General features: G+C 37.2%; 1 protein-coding gene across 1 annotated transcript; it reads left to right on the top strand.

The window, feature by feature from the left end:
• Nucleotides 1-502: 502 nt before the first annotated feature.
• On the top strand, nucleotides 503-17,093 carry ankrd55 (ankyrin repeat domain 55). Its single transcript, XM_055206804.2, has 11 exons — nucleotides 503-986; nucleotides 1,281-1,400; nucleotides 3,315-3,445; nucleotides 3,532-3,641; nucleotides 4,001-4,061; nucleotides 4,604-4,732; nucleotides 8,198-8,382; nucleotides 9,280-9,447; nucleotides 10,151-10,767; nucleotides 13,888-13,974; nucleotides 16,562-17,093. Exons 1-11 carry the CDS (start codon nucleotides 947-949, stop codon nucleotides 16,831-16,833), a joined length of 1,920 nt encoding a protein of 639 aa, XP_055062779.2. The 5' UTR covers nucleotides 503-946; the 3' UTR covers nucleotides 16,834-17,093.
• Nucleotides 17,094-18,196: the final 1,103 nt, after the last annotated feature.

Below are 18,196 nucleotides of genomic sequence, written 5' to 3' on the forward strand. Positions count from 1 at the left end.
TATATATATATATATATATATATATATATATATACATTGATTTATTGTTATATCTTTAGTCTTTACAAAGCATTCTCTTAGTTATTTGTTTTTAAACAAGAAGGTCCCCGGTTCGAGCCCCGGCTGGGTCAGGTGGTCTATCTGTGTGGGGTTTGCATGTTCTTATGTGTCAGTATGAGTTTACTACAGGTGTACTCCCACAGTCCAAAAACATACAGGTAAGATGAATTGGAGATGCCAATTTGCCATTCCCGCAACATGTGTATACATCAGCTTGTGTGGATTAACTTGTGTATAGATTAACTATAAATAAAGCCATATAGGCTGAAATTGCTTTAAGAATGATTTAATAAATTTCTTATATCACATGTCTGATTTCACAAGCGATGATTTCTCGTGACGGCAATCAGAGTTCCCATGGTGACATATTTCAGTCTTAATCATAATTCTACTGTGATATTGTAGTGTAATGTAGTATAATAATAGAAATAATACAGTGTGTAGAAAAGAAATAAAGAAACACAATTCATTTTAAATTCTTATAAAATAAAAACTGATATATAAATATACATCACTATACAGCTTCACATCACTCTACAGTTCAGTGAATATGTAGGCTTTACCCTTGTGTTGCTGACAGGCTGTAAATCTCTGCTTCTGCACATGCTCAGTGTGTTTCTTCATCACATCACGCACAATGAAAGAGAGCAGCTGACTGACTGCAGGATCTTATCCTCGTGCTTTTCTCCACACACATCATCTCTATCTCCTGATCAAACCCTGTTTCCTCGAGACAGCCTCGTCTTGATCTGCTGTATTGTGTTTGTCTCTCTGTTAGTCATGAGGTGGCTTTGATGCTCTGAGTGTCTGGTGCTGAACAAGTCGGAGAGGAAAATCACGTCATGAGCAGCAGAGGAATTTCTCTAAAAGCTGTGTATGATCTATCATGGATTTCAACGCTTCGTCTGTTTTCGAGCAACACAAAGGTAAAGCACTGCGTACGCACAAGCTAATAACAAGGAGGGATTAGCACCGCTGCATCTGTTGCCATGGCGATGCTTATCACCAGGCTCTGGTAAAGCCTATCGATTGAGGGTTACCATCTGTGTGTGTCTGAAATTCACCAGAATATAGAGCATTCGTTGTTATCTGTAACACTGTTGATTTGAAATGCAAACATGAGGTGATTGTTTCTGTACAAATTCAGGGGTTCTTCTGTAGCCTGTATCTAGATGTCATACAGGACATAAATGATGTGTCTGTGTGTTTGTTTCTTTCAGAAGCTGCTGAGGAGGTGGATTTAAATGTGGTTTATCATGCAGCGGCGAGCGGTGATGTTAACACATTGACTGCTATGATACGTGAGGATCCCTCCATACTGGAGTACTGTGACAGTGAAGGTATTCCCTCTTCAGACAACATATGACACATTTACCCTTCATTTTTAAAGCTTATTTGGATCATTATACTAAAGCCAGCAGTATCTGATATTACAGTGGTTCCCAAACCTTTTCAGCGTGTGGCCCCCCTTGTGTACGGTGCATTCCGTCGCAGCCACCCAAAGAAAATTTGTGACAAACTGTTCTAAAACTCAACATTTTAATAAAAGAAACATTTAATTATACAAAAAAGTAGTGCTTTTGGTTAGTAGCCTTATTTTTTTAGGTTTAATTACACAGAATTCATGATAAATTAATGTATTTCATAAAATGTCATAAAACTGGGGTCCCCTGGCACCATCTCGCGGCCCCCAGTTTGAAAATCACTGTGATATTACACGCTTTGTGTAAGAAACAATTTTTTCAATCTATTGCTTATATAGTTAGGCTCTTTTTACTTCAAAGTAACACACTAACCTCTTTACACACTAACGGTCATTAACCGTTAAAACAGTAGATACTATATAGTATGAATATGGATGGTATAAATGAATTCAGATGTACTACACCTGCCGCGTTGATACATCACGTGATACGTCATCATAACAACAAGTTAGTCGTTAACTGGAATGACGTAAAATAAACAATTTAACCACAAGAGACAGGTGTTTAATACAGTATATGTATTTGCATTTGAATAGAGCTGCATTACCATTTTTTGACATTTTTTTAATAAAACGTCTCTCAGTTGTCGTCTTCGTTTGGATACTCCTCTTCCAGGATATTAAAGTGTCTATTAAATGAACACTTCGGGATCTTGCCGGAAGTAATAGGTCATCCAGGTACTTTTCGCCTACTGCTTTTGTAATACTATAAATTCGGACATACCACTGGCCTACTGCTTTTCGCCTACATAGTATGAAAGTAGGTGGTTTCGGAGGCAGCCATTGAGTTTGTCACAGACAAGTCCCACTAAAAATCTCAATTATGATTTACTCACCCTCAAGCCATTCGAGATACATATGACCATCTTCTTCAAACAAACACAAAGTTATATTAGCCTCGCTCTTCCAAGCTTAATAACGGTAGGGAACCGGGACAAGGGAACACCTTCTGACTTCCAAAAAACTGCATCCACCCTTCACAGACGTAACCCACATGGCTCCAGGGGGTTAATAAAGGTCTTCTGAGGGTAGTCGATGCGATTTTGTAAGAAAAATATTCATATTTAACCTCCTAAGATCTGGTGTGTCCATATACGTGGACATCACATTTTTTTGTTGTTTGCACCATAATAATTAATTCTGTGTAACTGGAACCTGTTGTACACAAACATAGACAATAACACTGCTTCATGTTTAAAGAAAAATATAACCCCAAATAGCTGGAAGAAATCTGAAAAAAAGACAAACCAAAACTTGGGTCTTAGGAGGTTAATACTTTATAGAGTATAATAATTTGAATAATATACATTTTAGGAAGGGGGTCTCTCACAAAAGGAGGTCCTTTTTTGTTGTCCTTGGCATAATACAGTTTGAATACTCCATTGAGCCCAAAATGGTTCTTGTATGGCACTGTGAAGCACCTTTCTTTATAAGACTGTACAATACACTACAAGGTGTATATTTTATCAGTCTGAGTGTTGTCTGGGGATTGAGCCCATGATTTTTTGCACTGATAGTGCAATGCTTTGCCAGTTGAGCTATAGTAACACATGTATCTTGAGTCGGTTGTATTTACAGGCCACTTTTTACAATATACATTGTTTCAAATTCATGCCGAATGTCTGAAAAAATGTGTTTAGGTCGTGGAGGGAATTGCTATGTCTTATCAGCCAAATATAACAAACCTATTACATAACAAATTCTGCAACATAGATTTGCATTTTTGCATTTCAGACAGGACTATTATGAAGTGCTTTTGTCTTGTTGACAGGCTCCACACCTCTGATGCATGCTGTATGTGGGAGACAGGTGGATACAGTCAAACTGCTGCTGAAGATGGGCGCTTCTATCAATACACAGGATGCTTGTGGACGGACTTCCCTCTCTCTTGCAACATACCTGGTACCAAACCCTGTCAGGCCAGATCCACCAATGAGCCACTCTGGTCTTTACTGTAGTTTAGTTTGGTTGTTTGTGTTTTTCTGCAGGGCTGGCTGGAAGGCTGTGTGTGTTTGCTTAGGAACGGAGCCAAACAGAATATTCCCGATAAAAACGGACGCCTGCCGATTCATGCGGCTACTGCAGAGACTGAGTTCAGGTAACAAGAGGAATCAGAAGAGCTGTTTCAAAGATTTGAACGCAGACACATATCATCATTATTAATAAAGGAAAAGACCAGCTAATACCAGCCTAAGCTGGTCTCCCAGCTTGGTTTTAGCTGGTTCAACTGGTGTAACAAGCTGGCCTCAGTTGGTATAAGATGGTCCTCCCAGCCTGGCAAAGCTGGTCAAGCTAAAAAAATGTTCAAAACTCCTCTAAAACCAGCCTGTTATAACAGCTAAAATCAGACTGGGAGGTAATTCCTCACATTCCCCCTTTCTTAGTAGGGAACATGTAATAAAAACACTGATAGCATTGAAATCTAAGTGGGTAATTAACATGTTGTGTTTGTTTCAGACTCATGGCTGTGCTACTACAGCAGTCAACACTTTGTGAAATCAATCATCAAGACAATGAGGTAAAAAACAAGAACAAGGCTTAGATTTACTGTCAGCTTTTGTCATGAAAAAACTACTGACAGGAAGACATGCAGTGACAAATTTAGCATGGAAAAGTTGTGGATGCGGTTGTTTTTGCGATTGATGCATTGACTTACTGCATTTGTAAGAATTTCCCTTTTAAGATGCAAAACTTATTGGAGGAGAGTATTAAAATGAATTACATATCAATTTACCGAAACACTTAAAAAAAGCATGTCTTAAAGCATGCCCTCGCAGAACTTTCCACTCCCATCTGTGCTTTTTGAAATTGTGCTCTCACACTAATTTAACCTGTTTAGAAAATCTGGCCACAAATCTCTTTTCACTTTCACTTTTGTAAAATTGTTGCTGACAAAAATCAAAGTTATGTGCAGTGTGACTTTAAAACTGACAGTTTAGTAAAGAAACAATTATGTAATTACTCTTCTGGAACTCCCATATTCTGGGTTATGTATTTTATTTTATTTTTCAATTTTGCTTAATAAAAGACATTAACATCAATGTTACCTGTCTTGGTCAGGGTATGACAGCTCTTCACTGGGCGTCCTTTCACAATCGACCGGAGCACGTCCAGGCCCTGTTACAGAAGGGAGCTGATCCGACCCTTGTGGATAAAGACTTTAAAACCGCTCTTCACTGGGCTGTACAGGTGGGGATAATAAAAGAAAAAAGCTTGAATATCTGAAATATATTTTAATTGATATAAGGAGGCAAATCAATCGCTTATTTAAAGACAACATCATGAACAGTACATGTATTCTGTACCATTTGTTAGGATTGCAATTAAACTGACCACAGCAAAGCTCAAGCTGCATAAAATAAAGCAATAAGCCCCAAGAAGCAGTATATCAGCTCTATACAGTCAAACTGATCTGATAACGGTGAGATCAAATCTCTTCCCATCACACCCCATTTCTTTTAGGACTGTTGATCACACAGAAATGTTTCTTTATTATTACAGTTCATACCAAAGAATGTTTGAAAATCTATATTGATATTTCCTTCTGATACACTAAAGCAACTCAGAGCACTCCTTTTCAGCAAAAACGCACAGAACAAAAAGTGCGTCACCTTTTACTTTTTCAAAACAAAGACTCTCTTTCACTGCTTATCTTTTACAAGCATAAAAACATTTACAAAGAGCTCAATCTAGTGGATATCAGAAGAGGTACAAAAAAAGCACATGAGACAGTGTTTAAAGTCTCACTGTAGGCAATAATTTTTTTCAGTTAAAACTCATCTTTGAGCATCATAACAGCACATGTAAAAGTTTTTTTCTGTGACTAAAACTGCTTAAATGCCCTGCTAAAAACAGCATAGATTAAAGGAATAGTCTACTAATTTTCAATATTAAACTATGTTATTAGCTTTACTAAGAAGAGTTGATACATCCCTCTATCATCTGTGTGCGTGCACGTAAGCGCTGGAGCGCGCTGCGACACTTCGATAGCATTTAGCTTAGCCCCATTCATTCAATGGTACCAATCAGAGATAAAGTTAGAAGTGACCAAACACATCAACGTTTTTCCTATTTAAGACGAGTAGTTATACGAGCAAGTTTGGTGGTACAAAATAAAACGTAGCGCTTTTCTAAGCGGATTTAAAAGAGGAACTATATTTTATGGCGTAATAGCACATTTGGGAGTACTTCGACTCGGCGCAGTAACACCCTCCCTCTCCCATTATGATAGGGAGAAGGGGAGTGGATTTTTCAGGCGAGTCGAAGTACTCCCAAAAGTGCTATTACGCCATAAAATATAGTTCCTCTTTTAAATCCGCTTAGAAAAGCGCTACGTTTTATTTTGTACCACCAAACTTGCTCGTATCTGATTGGTACCATTAAATGAATGGGGCTAAGCTAAATGCTATCGAAGTGTCACAGCGCGCTCCAGCGCTTACGTGCACGCACACAGATGATAGAGGGATGTATCAACAATTCTTAGTTAAGGTAATAACATAGTTTAATATTGATAATGAGTAGACTGTTCCTTTAATTTCCATGCTGGTTTGGTGCTGGTCATGACCACCAGCTAAACCAGCATCAAAACACAACATATGCTGATCTTGCTGGTACGCTTTTTTTACAGCAGGTTGTAATTCCCTGATTTAGTATTCGTGGGTCTATGAATATGCAAATCTATGAATAGTCTCTGCTCTACTCAGTCGCACAGCTGAAACCACAGATATGAAGAGTGGCGGTCGGTGACTTCTCTTCCGAGGGGCACAAATTCAAAATATGTGTTCGGAGTGTCATTTGTGTTGGTCGTCTTGTCAAAATAAGTGCCTACTGCACACGCTTCGAAAGGGTTTATGATAAATGAGACGCTCACTTTCACAAAGTACTCGCAAGAGACTAACATATCACTAAACTCTGATTACGCATGAGATTAAGTGATATCTGGCAAACGCAAACCTCTCTTCTTGAAACGACAAGTTACATACATGTTGTGACGAGCTTTGCATTGTGTGACCTCAAAAAAGAAGTCACCGGACACCACTGAATATTAATATGCTAATTAGTACCTGCCTTCACCCTTTTTTACGCATTAAGAGATGCTAATTTCGGTAGTTTTAGACACATAATGGCCAAGTCTGGTTTCACAATGCATACGTGAAGTACACGACTGCAGCACAAATTGTTTTTAGCGCTGATGTTAGCAGGTTACAATATTACACACCGCACGTGAGTTTAGCAAGTGTGAGGTCAAATGTGATGATGTGATTGGTTATGTGTGTGACATAGCAAAACCACTGTGATTGCTCTGTGTGTGTTCACAACTTTTAGTGTGTGTGTTCAATAGTCATTGGGATGGGCTAAATACAGAGGGCGCATTTTGAGTATGGCATACCATACCTGACAAAACATGACACACTTTCACTTTCAGTTTAACACTTAGTAGAAACACATATTTGTGACTGCATCATTAAATACAGTAGTTGTCAGAGTATCTATAAGGCATGCATGACTAACCAAAACCTTGGCCAAAAAGTAAATAAACATTTTTCATTGTAATTGCACAGAAAAATGTTCCAAAAACAGCATTAAATAGGTTTTCAATAATATTTACAAAGCAATAAATGTGCAATTGTTGGTCCTTGCTTATTTTTTTATGCTAAAAAATTAATTCTGATTTGTTTGATTATTAATGTGTGTTACAGTATGTCATGTCTTTCATTTTGATATTGTGGGTATTAATTTAACCCTTTTGTTTCCTTCACTTTCAGAAATAAAGGTACAAATACTGTCAGTGGGGCGGTAACCTTTCAAAAAATACATCTTTGTATCTAAAGAGTTCTTATTAGTATTTCAAAGTTACATATTATTAATTCCAAATATATACATGTCTGTACCTTAATTGTACCTATTAGGACGTTTCTCAATGGTACCGTACCAGTGACAACTTCTGTACCGTTTTTTATGAGTGAATGCTGTCTGTTTTTTTGTCTGATGTAGGCTCTGCCAAAAATAATGTACTGTTTCCTCATTCAAAATCACTAATAGCTGTCCATGTCAAGTTTAACTGTTTTCATCAAACTTCTATTTGAATACAGTCTCTCAAGTACCTAGCACTGTAAAACCTTATTTTATTTTAATCCTTTATACAAAGCTTTGTAAACCCAACATAATGGTATATTTTGACAAATGTATCGTTAAACAAATGTTTAGGGATCAGATGGTTCCATTCCTATACTTGATCACTTTCTATCTTAAATACACTTGTCTACATTTAAAAAGCTGATATGTAAATACCTCTAAGTGCGTCTGACATGTTTTCTTGTAAATTAGCATTTTTTATCAGATTCTTAATGGATTTTGCCAACACACCGGCATTTCTGAATGGCTTAAAATCAGGATTAAGTGGATTTGAAGTATTTAATGAACGTGTGATTCGTGCAGAAAGCATTCGGTTAACATCATTATCTCATTTTTGATAAAGATGGCGTTTAGCGGCTTTTGATCTGAGCTACTCAGTTGTCTTTCTGTCTTAAATTTTAAATACATTGTTTTGATTAAATCATTTATACAGTACATGCACATTAAATTCACTGTATTCATATTTTTTGCTCTCATGAAAAAAAAATAGTTAAAAGTGTTGTTTTCACTGTCTGGCAGAGTGGGAGTCGGTTTATGTGTTCCCTCATTCTTGACCATCATCTGGGCCCCTCTGTGATCAATTATGACGATGAAAACGGGAAGACATGCATTCACATCGCCGCAGCTGCAGGTTTCAGTGACATCATCTGTGAACTTGCACGTATCCCTGAGACAAACCTACAGGCTCTAGACGTGGATGAGAGGTACAGTAACAGATCGAGTGTTAATAAAGTGAAGAGGTTTCATATTTTATTTCAGTTCTATACTGTTTACCAGCAAGAGAGGATTAACCCAGTAAAAAACACATTCAAAGTCTCTCTGTATGACTTTATATTCATTCAATGGTTAGCAAGTTGATTAAAAACAATTATTTATTGTCTTGTTGACAGTTGATTTTCTGAAGACATTGGTTTACTTAAAAGTAAACTGTGAAATTTGAAAAAACAAGTGAGTTAAAGCAAATGTTTTCATGATAAGGCGGAACTGTTCATCTAAGTATCAGCTGACTTTCTGTGTTGTTTCTTTTATAAATTAGGTCACTACGTTACAGTGTTCGCGTGATTTCACAAAGTAATTTTTTTGTTGGTCCTGGATCAACATTTTAATCAAAGATACCCCAAATTTCCTTTAACTTAAACCCTAACCATTTTTAACCCTCAAATAAGTGTGAAATAATAGAGGGGCAATGTTCCAATCTCTCTGATGAAGCCAATACGTAAGTGACTTTTTTCCATTTTCGGTTATCCGCAAGTGATGCGCTGTGACGTGCGGCCAAGATGGCGACGGCAGGCACCGCCTACTTTAATCTTCAAAAAAGCTCTTCACAAACCTATGGGTGACGTCACAGACACTACGTACATATTTTTTACAGTCTATGGCAATAATAGTTTTAGAAGAATTTTAACCCAATCCTAAACCTAAATCTAAAATACACCCAAATCCTGCAATCTGATTGGTAAATGAAAATGTTGATCCAGGACCAACAATGGTGTTGATCCAGGATAACATGGTGAAATCATGTTCACTGTATTTCAGTGTACAATAGTGCCAACACTCTTTTTTTATTTAAAACGTTATACTGTAACGTTTATTTCTCTTAGGACTCCTCTTCACTGGGCTGCAGCGGCGGGTAAAGACGAATGTGTGCAGGTTTTATTGGAGCTGGGAGTTGAGTCCAATCCTCGAGACATAAATGAGAACACACCGCTCACTTATGCCATGTACTGTGGTCATACCGCCTGTATTAAACTCCTCTCTGTCCATAACAGGTTGGTTATTTGACATGTTTTGTGCTTTTTAAAGTTCAATCTGCTGTATATGTTGGTTAATTTGTTTATTATAAAGCCTTTAGTGTGGTCCTCCTTTATAATTCAAGTACTTTTAATATCACAAAACCAGTCAACACACCTGGAAAATTATTAGCAAGTCAAACATAAAGTGAGTCATAATGTACTGGTGTGTATAAAATTCACCCAACCGAATATTTATTATATGATATCTTTCTGTGTTCCCAGCAAGCAATAGCTAACATTTGACCCTCTAGGTTAACTAGACCCGGTATAGTCTGGCTATGAGTAACCCACTTCTAGCAAAAATAAACCTGAACTTGATTACGTCATTTTACCAAAATAACTTGTATGATATTCCATCATGTAAGCAAAGTCAACAGTGATTAAGGTGTTTGTTTTTATTTATTGATTTATTTTATTTCATTTATTTTGGAGCTATGTTTAGATGTCTATTAAATTTTCACTGACAGCCCAAATTTTGCCTTAAACATCTGGGCTGTGTAAGAACGACTATTATACGTCTTGTAAACTTGCTTGCTGGGTTCTTTCAAGTTTGGACAGATATAAATATTAAAAAATGAACTATTACTTTACCATTGCTATTGCCATGCCCTTACTTTTACACCATTTACATTTTATCTAGAGCTATGATATTCAGGAAGTCTTCCTATGACTTTTACAGGTCAGATTCGAGCAGACCGGTGCAGGCTCAAAACAACGACTCCTCTATACGAAAAGAAGGAAAATTTCGCATGCTAAACCAGATCTTCTGCAAGAAGAAGAAAGATCTTTCCCAACAGATAGACCCGAGTGAAGATTTCCAGCTCAGAGAGGAGACATCTGAAGTAGACGACATCATTACGATGTTCGACAGCGTCGCTGAACCCTTAACTAAAAATGAGAGCGAAAACAACTCTGCTGTCAGAAAACTAAACAGTAATGAGTCAGAAAAAGTCCATCAGCTTGAGGACACGTCCAGCAAAGACTTCAAGAGCCTCCCACCCATACGCACACAGAGTCTTCCACCCATCACGCTAAGCAAGTCTTTACTGGTAAACTCACAACCTTTGACACACAGGACTGCCTTAGGTCATGTGGGTGGACATTTAGCACACAGATCACAGAAGAGCAAGAGCGAACACGACCTGTTTGATGGTAAATGTAAAGGTCAAAAAGGGCTGAAAGCGTGGATATCGACTCCATCTGACCGCCTGCTCGACAGACTGCTGCATGACACCTCCAGTCCACTGGATGTCCTGTGTTCAAATCAAACACCATACATACTAAGAAATGATCATGGTAAGATCAACTTATCTATAGATCTCTACATACTAAATGACTTCAAATTGGGTCATTTATCTTAAAGCCACTCTATATGCCTTATTCAGTCCACTGCCATGTTGATTTCAAAACAAGGCTATGAGGGATGATGGTTATTCAGCCATCAAAACACAGAAAATACATAATTTTACAAATTTCCACAGGACAAAGAACCTCAGAAATCATGGATTGTTCAAATGAGAAGGGACATATAACCTAACTTTCAGATAAGAGTGGCGCAATGTGTACAAATGAAGAGTTTGGTTCCAAAACGCAATAAATCCATTTTGACAAATTTCGGTAAAAACGTGTTTTCTATACCAAGAAAGTGACAAGATGAAAACCACTATTTTCTGTTACAAACTTTCACATAGCATCTTTAGGTTATAAAAACATAAAAAATTCAAATCCATAACTTGATTTTCAAAGATTTATTATAAAAACGAATTCTTTTTTCCACAAAATGCAATAAATCCATGACAGTTTTTTTTTTCAAAATGCTATAAATCTATTAAATATAAAAATGTAAAAATGTGCATTCATCTTTACCATTTTATATTTATTTAGTTGACTAGTGGTATACATGATTAAAAAATAAACATTAATGGCATTAACCAAAACACTTACTTTGTTATATTAAGAACACTGTCATTGCTGCGGTTATACTTGACGTCGTCTCTTTACATTTTTCACAGCGATGTTGATGAATGTTTTGGTCCTGCTTGATTTTCGTTGACTTTGAGTAAAATAATGTAAAGTTTTTCATAAGATCCTCTGGGGTCAATGTTTAAGCATGAGAAGGTTGATGCTGTCGTTAGAACAAGCACATGAGTGCCTCTCGCGGAAATTATTAGATGTTGATGGCTCACGTTTCTTTCCCGTCACAGAAAACCATCACAGGTTTGTCAATGCCATTAAAGTAATACTTTGTTTTGTTTGTTGATCACGAAGTACAAAGTAGATGAGGAAAACTAGGACTCTGTGTACTCAGCGCGCTGCCATTGTTTGTTTACATTGCGTGACTGGTGGGCTGTAATTTCAGGAATGGATTTATTGCGTTCTGTAAAAAAGGAGGAGTGGCGTTTATCGCATTTTGGGAAAAAAAGGGAGAAAAGATGACAGAATAACACGGCGGATATTGGATTTTACTTTTAACTACTGACCTGATATAATACTGATTTTGGCAGTAACTCATTTTTTCCAAAAATGGCATTTATCTCGTTTTGGAACCAAACTCTTCAAATAATCTGTTTAGTTATTAGCCTGTTGGCTTTAAAACACTAATATAGTCCTATAACTAAATACATATCTCCAATTCGTACAGATTACAAAACGAAAGACATGAATACGTTAAACTTTTCTCCGGTAAGTTTTTTAAGCACATTGACTGCAATCAACAGAAGCAAGATTCATTTCTAACTAAATAGCATTTGTACACAACTTTTGGGGTACATATGGGGTTAGACCTCTAACAATACTTGCAAAATGATGTAAATATCTTGTTATTAAGTCAATCACACTTTATTAAGTCAATGTTCATAACGTAACAGAGAAAATACATGAGACATACTCTAATGTTGTATACAAACAGGAGATGTATACTTTGTTGTTATAAAATATTGTATTGTTGCACTATATTGGTGTTTAAAAATGCTTACAACATGAGAAATGAGCAATTAGCCAACAGGCTAATATCCAAAACAGATATTATGTACACAATGTGCATTCTCATCTCAAATTAGGTCATATGTCACTTCTAATTTTAACAACCATGATTTCTGAGGTTCTTTCTCCTGTGGAAATTTGTAAAATGATGTTTATTCTGTGTTTTGATAGCTGAATGACCAGCATCCCAGTACAAAACAATGGGCCCTATTTTAACGATCTAAGCATATTGTCTAAAGCGTATGGCGCACTGTCTAAACAGGCGTGTCCGAACCCACTTTTGCTAATTTACCGACCGGAAAAATGTTTTATGCGCGAAGCGCATGGCCTAAAAGGGTTGTTCCTATTTTCGTAATGAGTAATGGGTGTGTTTTGGGCGTAATGTGGAATTAACCAATGAGGGGTCTCAGCTCTAATCCCCTTTAAAAGCAATTTGCGACTGGCGCCATGCCTAATCCCTATATAGATGACAGAATTTGTAAACTGAAAAATGGAGGAAGAAGACCACCAGTATAAGATTAATGTTAAAAAAATTTTTTTTATTTGTATTAATTTTTTTTTATTAAAACCTTTAAAAAGCATTTTCTTTCAGTCATGGAAGTAAAAATAGCAGGCTTTTAATTGCTGTAAATGCATTAATATCCTACATAGGCTATTGTAATCTCATAAAATTATTTGCAAATATGCAAGAAAAGGTTTGTACTTTAAAAATACAAACAAGAGATAAAAAATTTACAAACGTGCGGAGAGCCGTTTCAGCACTCAGACAGTGCCATGTTTTTTTTAAAGCATTACTAAAAAGGTTCTCATCTCGCCATATCCACAAGGCTTTTTACGCCTTCTAATGTCTCATAATCGGTCCTCATTTATGTCCAAGAGACTCAATAATAATTGTTTACATTTTAATCCTTTAATTTTTGCGCATCCATTTGTGTGATAAGCAAATGCGTCCCGTTTGTTGGCGCATATTTCTAACGCGCTCATTAAATAACAAAAACACTATTGCGCCATAGACTTTAGACAGGTTTTAGTTGGTCAATGGCGTAGTCTATTTTAGTTGCCTCAAAATAGCAACGTGCCAACAATGCGCCTGAACACACCTCATTTTCAGACCAGAACGCCCATGGGCACAACATTGGGCGCAAATGCATTTGCTATTTCAACAATCTCTTGCTAAACGTGAAAATGATAATTGCGCTGGGTTGAAACTAGCAAAAGACACTTGCGTAGCGCATTGTGCTGGGTGTATGATAGGGCCCAATAGGTTTAAAGCACACACTCTGGATGTCTATCCCTCACAGCCTTAGTTTGGAATCAACATGGCGGTGGACTGAATAAGGTGTATGGAGGAAGAAATTTTAGAAACAGTAATTTGGTTGGCTCATCCAAAACTATTACATTTTATATTGCACAACTGTGTTTATCTTTTCTCAGCAACTCAAAATCATCTTTTACCCCTGAGAGTTCGAGAATCAACCCTTACACGTCTTGCTCCCATCCGTGACCACTGCACTCACAGGTGTAAGTTTCCAACAACTCAAATCTTGTAAATTTTCTTGTAAGAATGTTTATGATGATGAAGATTAGCAAAGGTATATTTATACTGACATTAGAATATTTAAAAAATAATGACACACTGACAAGAATTAAACTTGGTAACAGAATAGCATAGGAACAGAGCAAAAGCCACTAAACACCATCTTTAAATTAGATAATGTAAAACACTCATCATATATTTTGAGCCATTCTACGAAACAAGTGCCATTTCCGGGTGCAATTAGAGTAGTAAAACAACAAATAGATATTTAAAATCTAATGTTTTCCTAATAGTAAAATGTAATTTTTTCACTTAAAATCGCTTAAAAAATACAAATAAAAGTACATTTAGTTGATTCGTCCACATAAACAAGAACATTAATTTATCTCACATTTCATATCCTTTCCAAAACGTTTAACAAAATGACCCTGTGACGAGGTAGTAATTGATGTAGGGGGGTGGTTCACTGTGGCATGGTGGTATGAAAAAAGTGTTTCAATATATATGTTTAAACAAATATAAGTCTCAGGTGTGTCTAGAATGTGTCTGTGAAGTTACAGCTCAAAACACCCCACATAACATTTGTTATATTATGTCCAAAATGCCCCTATTTGGGTGGGAGCAAAAACATTGCTGTTTTCATGTTTGTACACTTAAATTAGTTACTGCTCCTTGCTTCCTTACCAAAAGAGACAGTGAGTGCTTTTGGCTAAAATATGTCTATTTTTACAGAGAAGCACTGAGAAAATGTCAGACAGCGTACAACTCACTAAGGGTTGAAACTATTGGTGCTTTCTCATTGCATAGCACCCCACAGTTCCTTTTGTTTTTTTTCCCACTGGGTTCTGTACATAGTACCCAATACTTTTTTTAGTACCACCTCGGTTGGGGTTTAAACCAAGCTGAGCCGATACTAAAATGTGACGTGAAAACACTGTAGATAACAGATTGGTCTGAGAAAATCGTCACTGACAGCGTCATTGCCAAACCTTCGTCATTAGCTTTACTTCGTGCTTCGTGTCTCAAGCAAACCTGTTGTCATCTGTGCTTTGTTGTTAAGTTCCCAAACTCCCTTTTAGCAGTGAAAAACATCCACAGACTGAGAATATGGAACACCATACCAGTGTTTTCCTTGCAGTTTGTGGTGGTATATTCGCCACACCCACATTACCCCGGATTTCCACCGACTGCGGAACGGCGGCGGAGTCAATCGGTTTCCATTCAAGTCAATGTGTGTATTTCCACTGACTGCGTTCCGAATCCGTCACAGCTCCAGCCATCCGCAGCCCTGCGGAACAAATACACAGAGCTTCTATTTTTGACGGAAGCCGGACAGCTCCGCAGGGTGGAGCCATGACTATATCGCGTGATCATACCTGAATTCGCGAAATCTCGTGTTGTGATCTGGGCAGGTCCAGCAAAACGTCATAATGGGCGGAGACAGAACTAGATATCGCGCGATCATCACGTGAATTTGCGAGACCTCATGAGTCCTCGTCACTTCCGCACGCAGCCGCTCTGCAACAAATATGGAACTGGTGGGTATTGGTGGACGGTGGAGTGCGGAGCCGTAACGCAGCGGAGCCGATCTGCAGCCGCTCCGCAGTTGGTGGAAATCCAGGGTTAGCATGTGCACAGCGTTTTTGCAATTTAACGGGGCGCGTCGACTGACCCTACAGGTGTTTGTACAGAAATGTCATGTGAGACAGAGGTAGTGATGAACGCGATGTGCAAACATCTATTTGTGATACTCAACTTTGATTTTGTGGTGAACTGACAAATAAATAAATGTAAGGAAAACACTGCATTCCAACAATGCTCAATTCCACGCAGCTTGGATATAACAACACACCTATAATCCCTCCCAAACTCAATGGAAAAGCTAACAAAGCCAAAGTGAAGTGAACTGACCTGACTCTGTGGGGTATTATGCAATGGAAAAGCGCTATATGGTAAGGCCGTAGGTGGGGCTTTATCAGTGTGACATCACATTGGTAAAAAATGGCATGTCTAATGATAATAATGTGGATTTTAAAAAAAGTGGGTAGATATTTTTATTGTAGGTTGATTGTGTTCACAACACAAATTCTAAAATGCAACATTATGTTTGTGTGTGTGTAAGAGAGAGAGAGAGAGAGAGAGAGAGAGAGAGTGATGAACAGAAAATACTGATCAAAGTTTGATACGCCGTTATAATAAAACGTGATGGGGGGGGGTTTGTGGTAAATTTCACTCCAAAATGGTTGCAAGTCTCCCATGTTCCTCACCTAGCATGCATGCATTCAATCTGAAATATAACTTTATTTGCATTGGTAATGTAAAATTTTTTATTAAAAACAGTTTCCCTATCTATCATATTTACAAAAATAAGGTTTATTTGAAATGAATATATCTTATATACACAGGGACACACGTATATATCCCTGAACATTTAAAAAAAAAAAACTACTTATTTGGTCTTGTTGGTCAACACTTTTGTTATTAAAATGTCCTTTTATTAAATTTTTTCTATTCAATTATTCTCTTTTTTAAAGTTCAATTTAACAAAACAAACTTTTATGTTTTGTGTAGTTTCCTTGCCACCAGATCAGGTCTCACAAGGAGTAAGGAAGTCTAAATCCTCGCTGGGATCGAGCCTGACTGGACTCCCACCTCCGTTTACATCCAAACTGCACAGAGCCGTCATTCCCCAGAGCCAGTCTCTTGGATCCGTCCCGACTCCTCTGACAGTAGAACCTCTACGAAACATTCAGGTTCTTCCAGCTATACCTCCTCAGAGAAAACGCAGCCCATCACCTCTCACAACCCAAAGACCTCTGAATGATGCTGACAACACATCATGATAGACAACTGCTCGAAATAATGTTTTCTACATTTTAATACTCTTCAGGTTTTTGTGGATCATTGGTGGAAGTGCAGTGAGGAGGACAGATGGCATGTCAATGATAAAGAACTTCTTGTACAACAAGATATTTTTCATACAACTCAACATTATGATTTTTTTATGGTCTCCATTATGGTTTGTCTTTTGACTGTATTACTTTAACACACACTTTAAGCTTATTGTAAATCATTACTAGTAATAAAATTAATACTGAAAATATCTAGTCTCATAACAGTTATATTTTATTCAATATAAATCTTAAATTGTGATCTATAATGTACCATGATGATAGTTTCTGACCCTAACATTTGAGATCCTTACACCCAGGATGTGGACAAATATCCATTATACTGCGGTGCATAATAGTGCCATGGTATTATTTTGCTGATATACTTCATAAATGTATAAACCATGTGATGCAGCAAAAAGAGCTTGTAAGTCTGACACTTTACCAATCTCGCAGTCCAGTTGACCACAATTGTCAGCACAGGCAGAGATCGCATTTGTGTATTTTATCGCAAATGGAATATATGCAACTGAAATACCAATAAATGCATTTACGTAAAGATGGTCATAACGAGAATCAACGAAGGAGAACTTTATATTACTGGAAAAGGCTAAGTAGTAAATGGGATGTATTCAGAAAATGTATAAATGGGATGTATTTTGTAAATGTATAAATGGGATGTATCTGTTGTGTACAATATAAACAGTCCACAGTACAAATAATTCAGCACCAATAAAAAGATAAGAAATTCATTCAATTATAAAAAAACATTTAAAAAATAGGGGACATTTCCCAACTCAAGTCCCTTGACTATGTTGTGGCCCATCGTCTAGTGGTGAATTTTCATTGGGCCTGATACCAAACTTACTTGCCGACCCCTGCTGTACAACAACTCGTGCATAAAAGTTCATTCAAGTACTTAGATAGACGTGTAAAATGTAAATAATACTACAGGCTAATGTTAATTCTTTCAAGATGGCGGCTTGTGTGTAGATGTGTTTGTTGGTCTTTAAATTTAAGTTTACACAGTTTTTACTGCAGTCTCGTCTATGCGAATGACTAGATAAAGTTTAAAAAATGCATTCTGTATATTTATTTATTTTAGGGACTATCCCATTGTGAACATAAGGCAATTCCACCTTGTCTGCGGCTCAATTTGTATAACCGGACAGCACTGGGGCCGCTCATAATTCATGGCCTGATGCTCTGGAAATTCTGGAGAAGAATTTTGTGTGAATTGAGAGATTATTGCCCATTGCAACGCCTTGCTGCAAAGATTCAACTTAAAGTTTAGTGAAGAATCCGTGGTTAGTGT

This window comes from Misgurnus anguillicaudatus, chromosome 12 (genome assembly GCF_027580225.2).
Source record: "Misgurnus anguillicaudatus chromosome 12, ASM2758022v2, whole genome shotgun sequence".
Classification (NCBI taxonomy): Eukaryota; Metazoa; Chordata; class Actinopteri; order Cypriniformes; family Cobitidae; genus Misgurnus; species Misgurnus anguillicaudatus.

Excerpts from the sequence above, each read along its gene's own strand:
- ankrd55 (XM_055206804.2), top strand. The coding sequence starts at position 947 with ATGGATTTCAACGCTTCGTCTGTTTTCGAGCAACACAAAG. Across the intron at positions 987-1,280 it reads TGTTTTCGAGCAACACAAAG|AAGCTGCTGAGGAGGTGGAT; the intron begins GTAAAGCACTGC and ends TGTTTCTTTCAG. Across the intron at positions 4,062-4,603 it reads TCAATCATCAAGACAATGAG|GGTATGACAGCTCTTCACTG; the intron begins GTAAAAAACAAG and ends TGTCTTGGTCAG.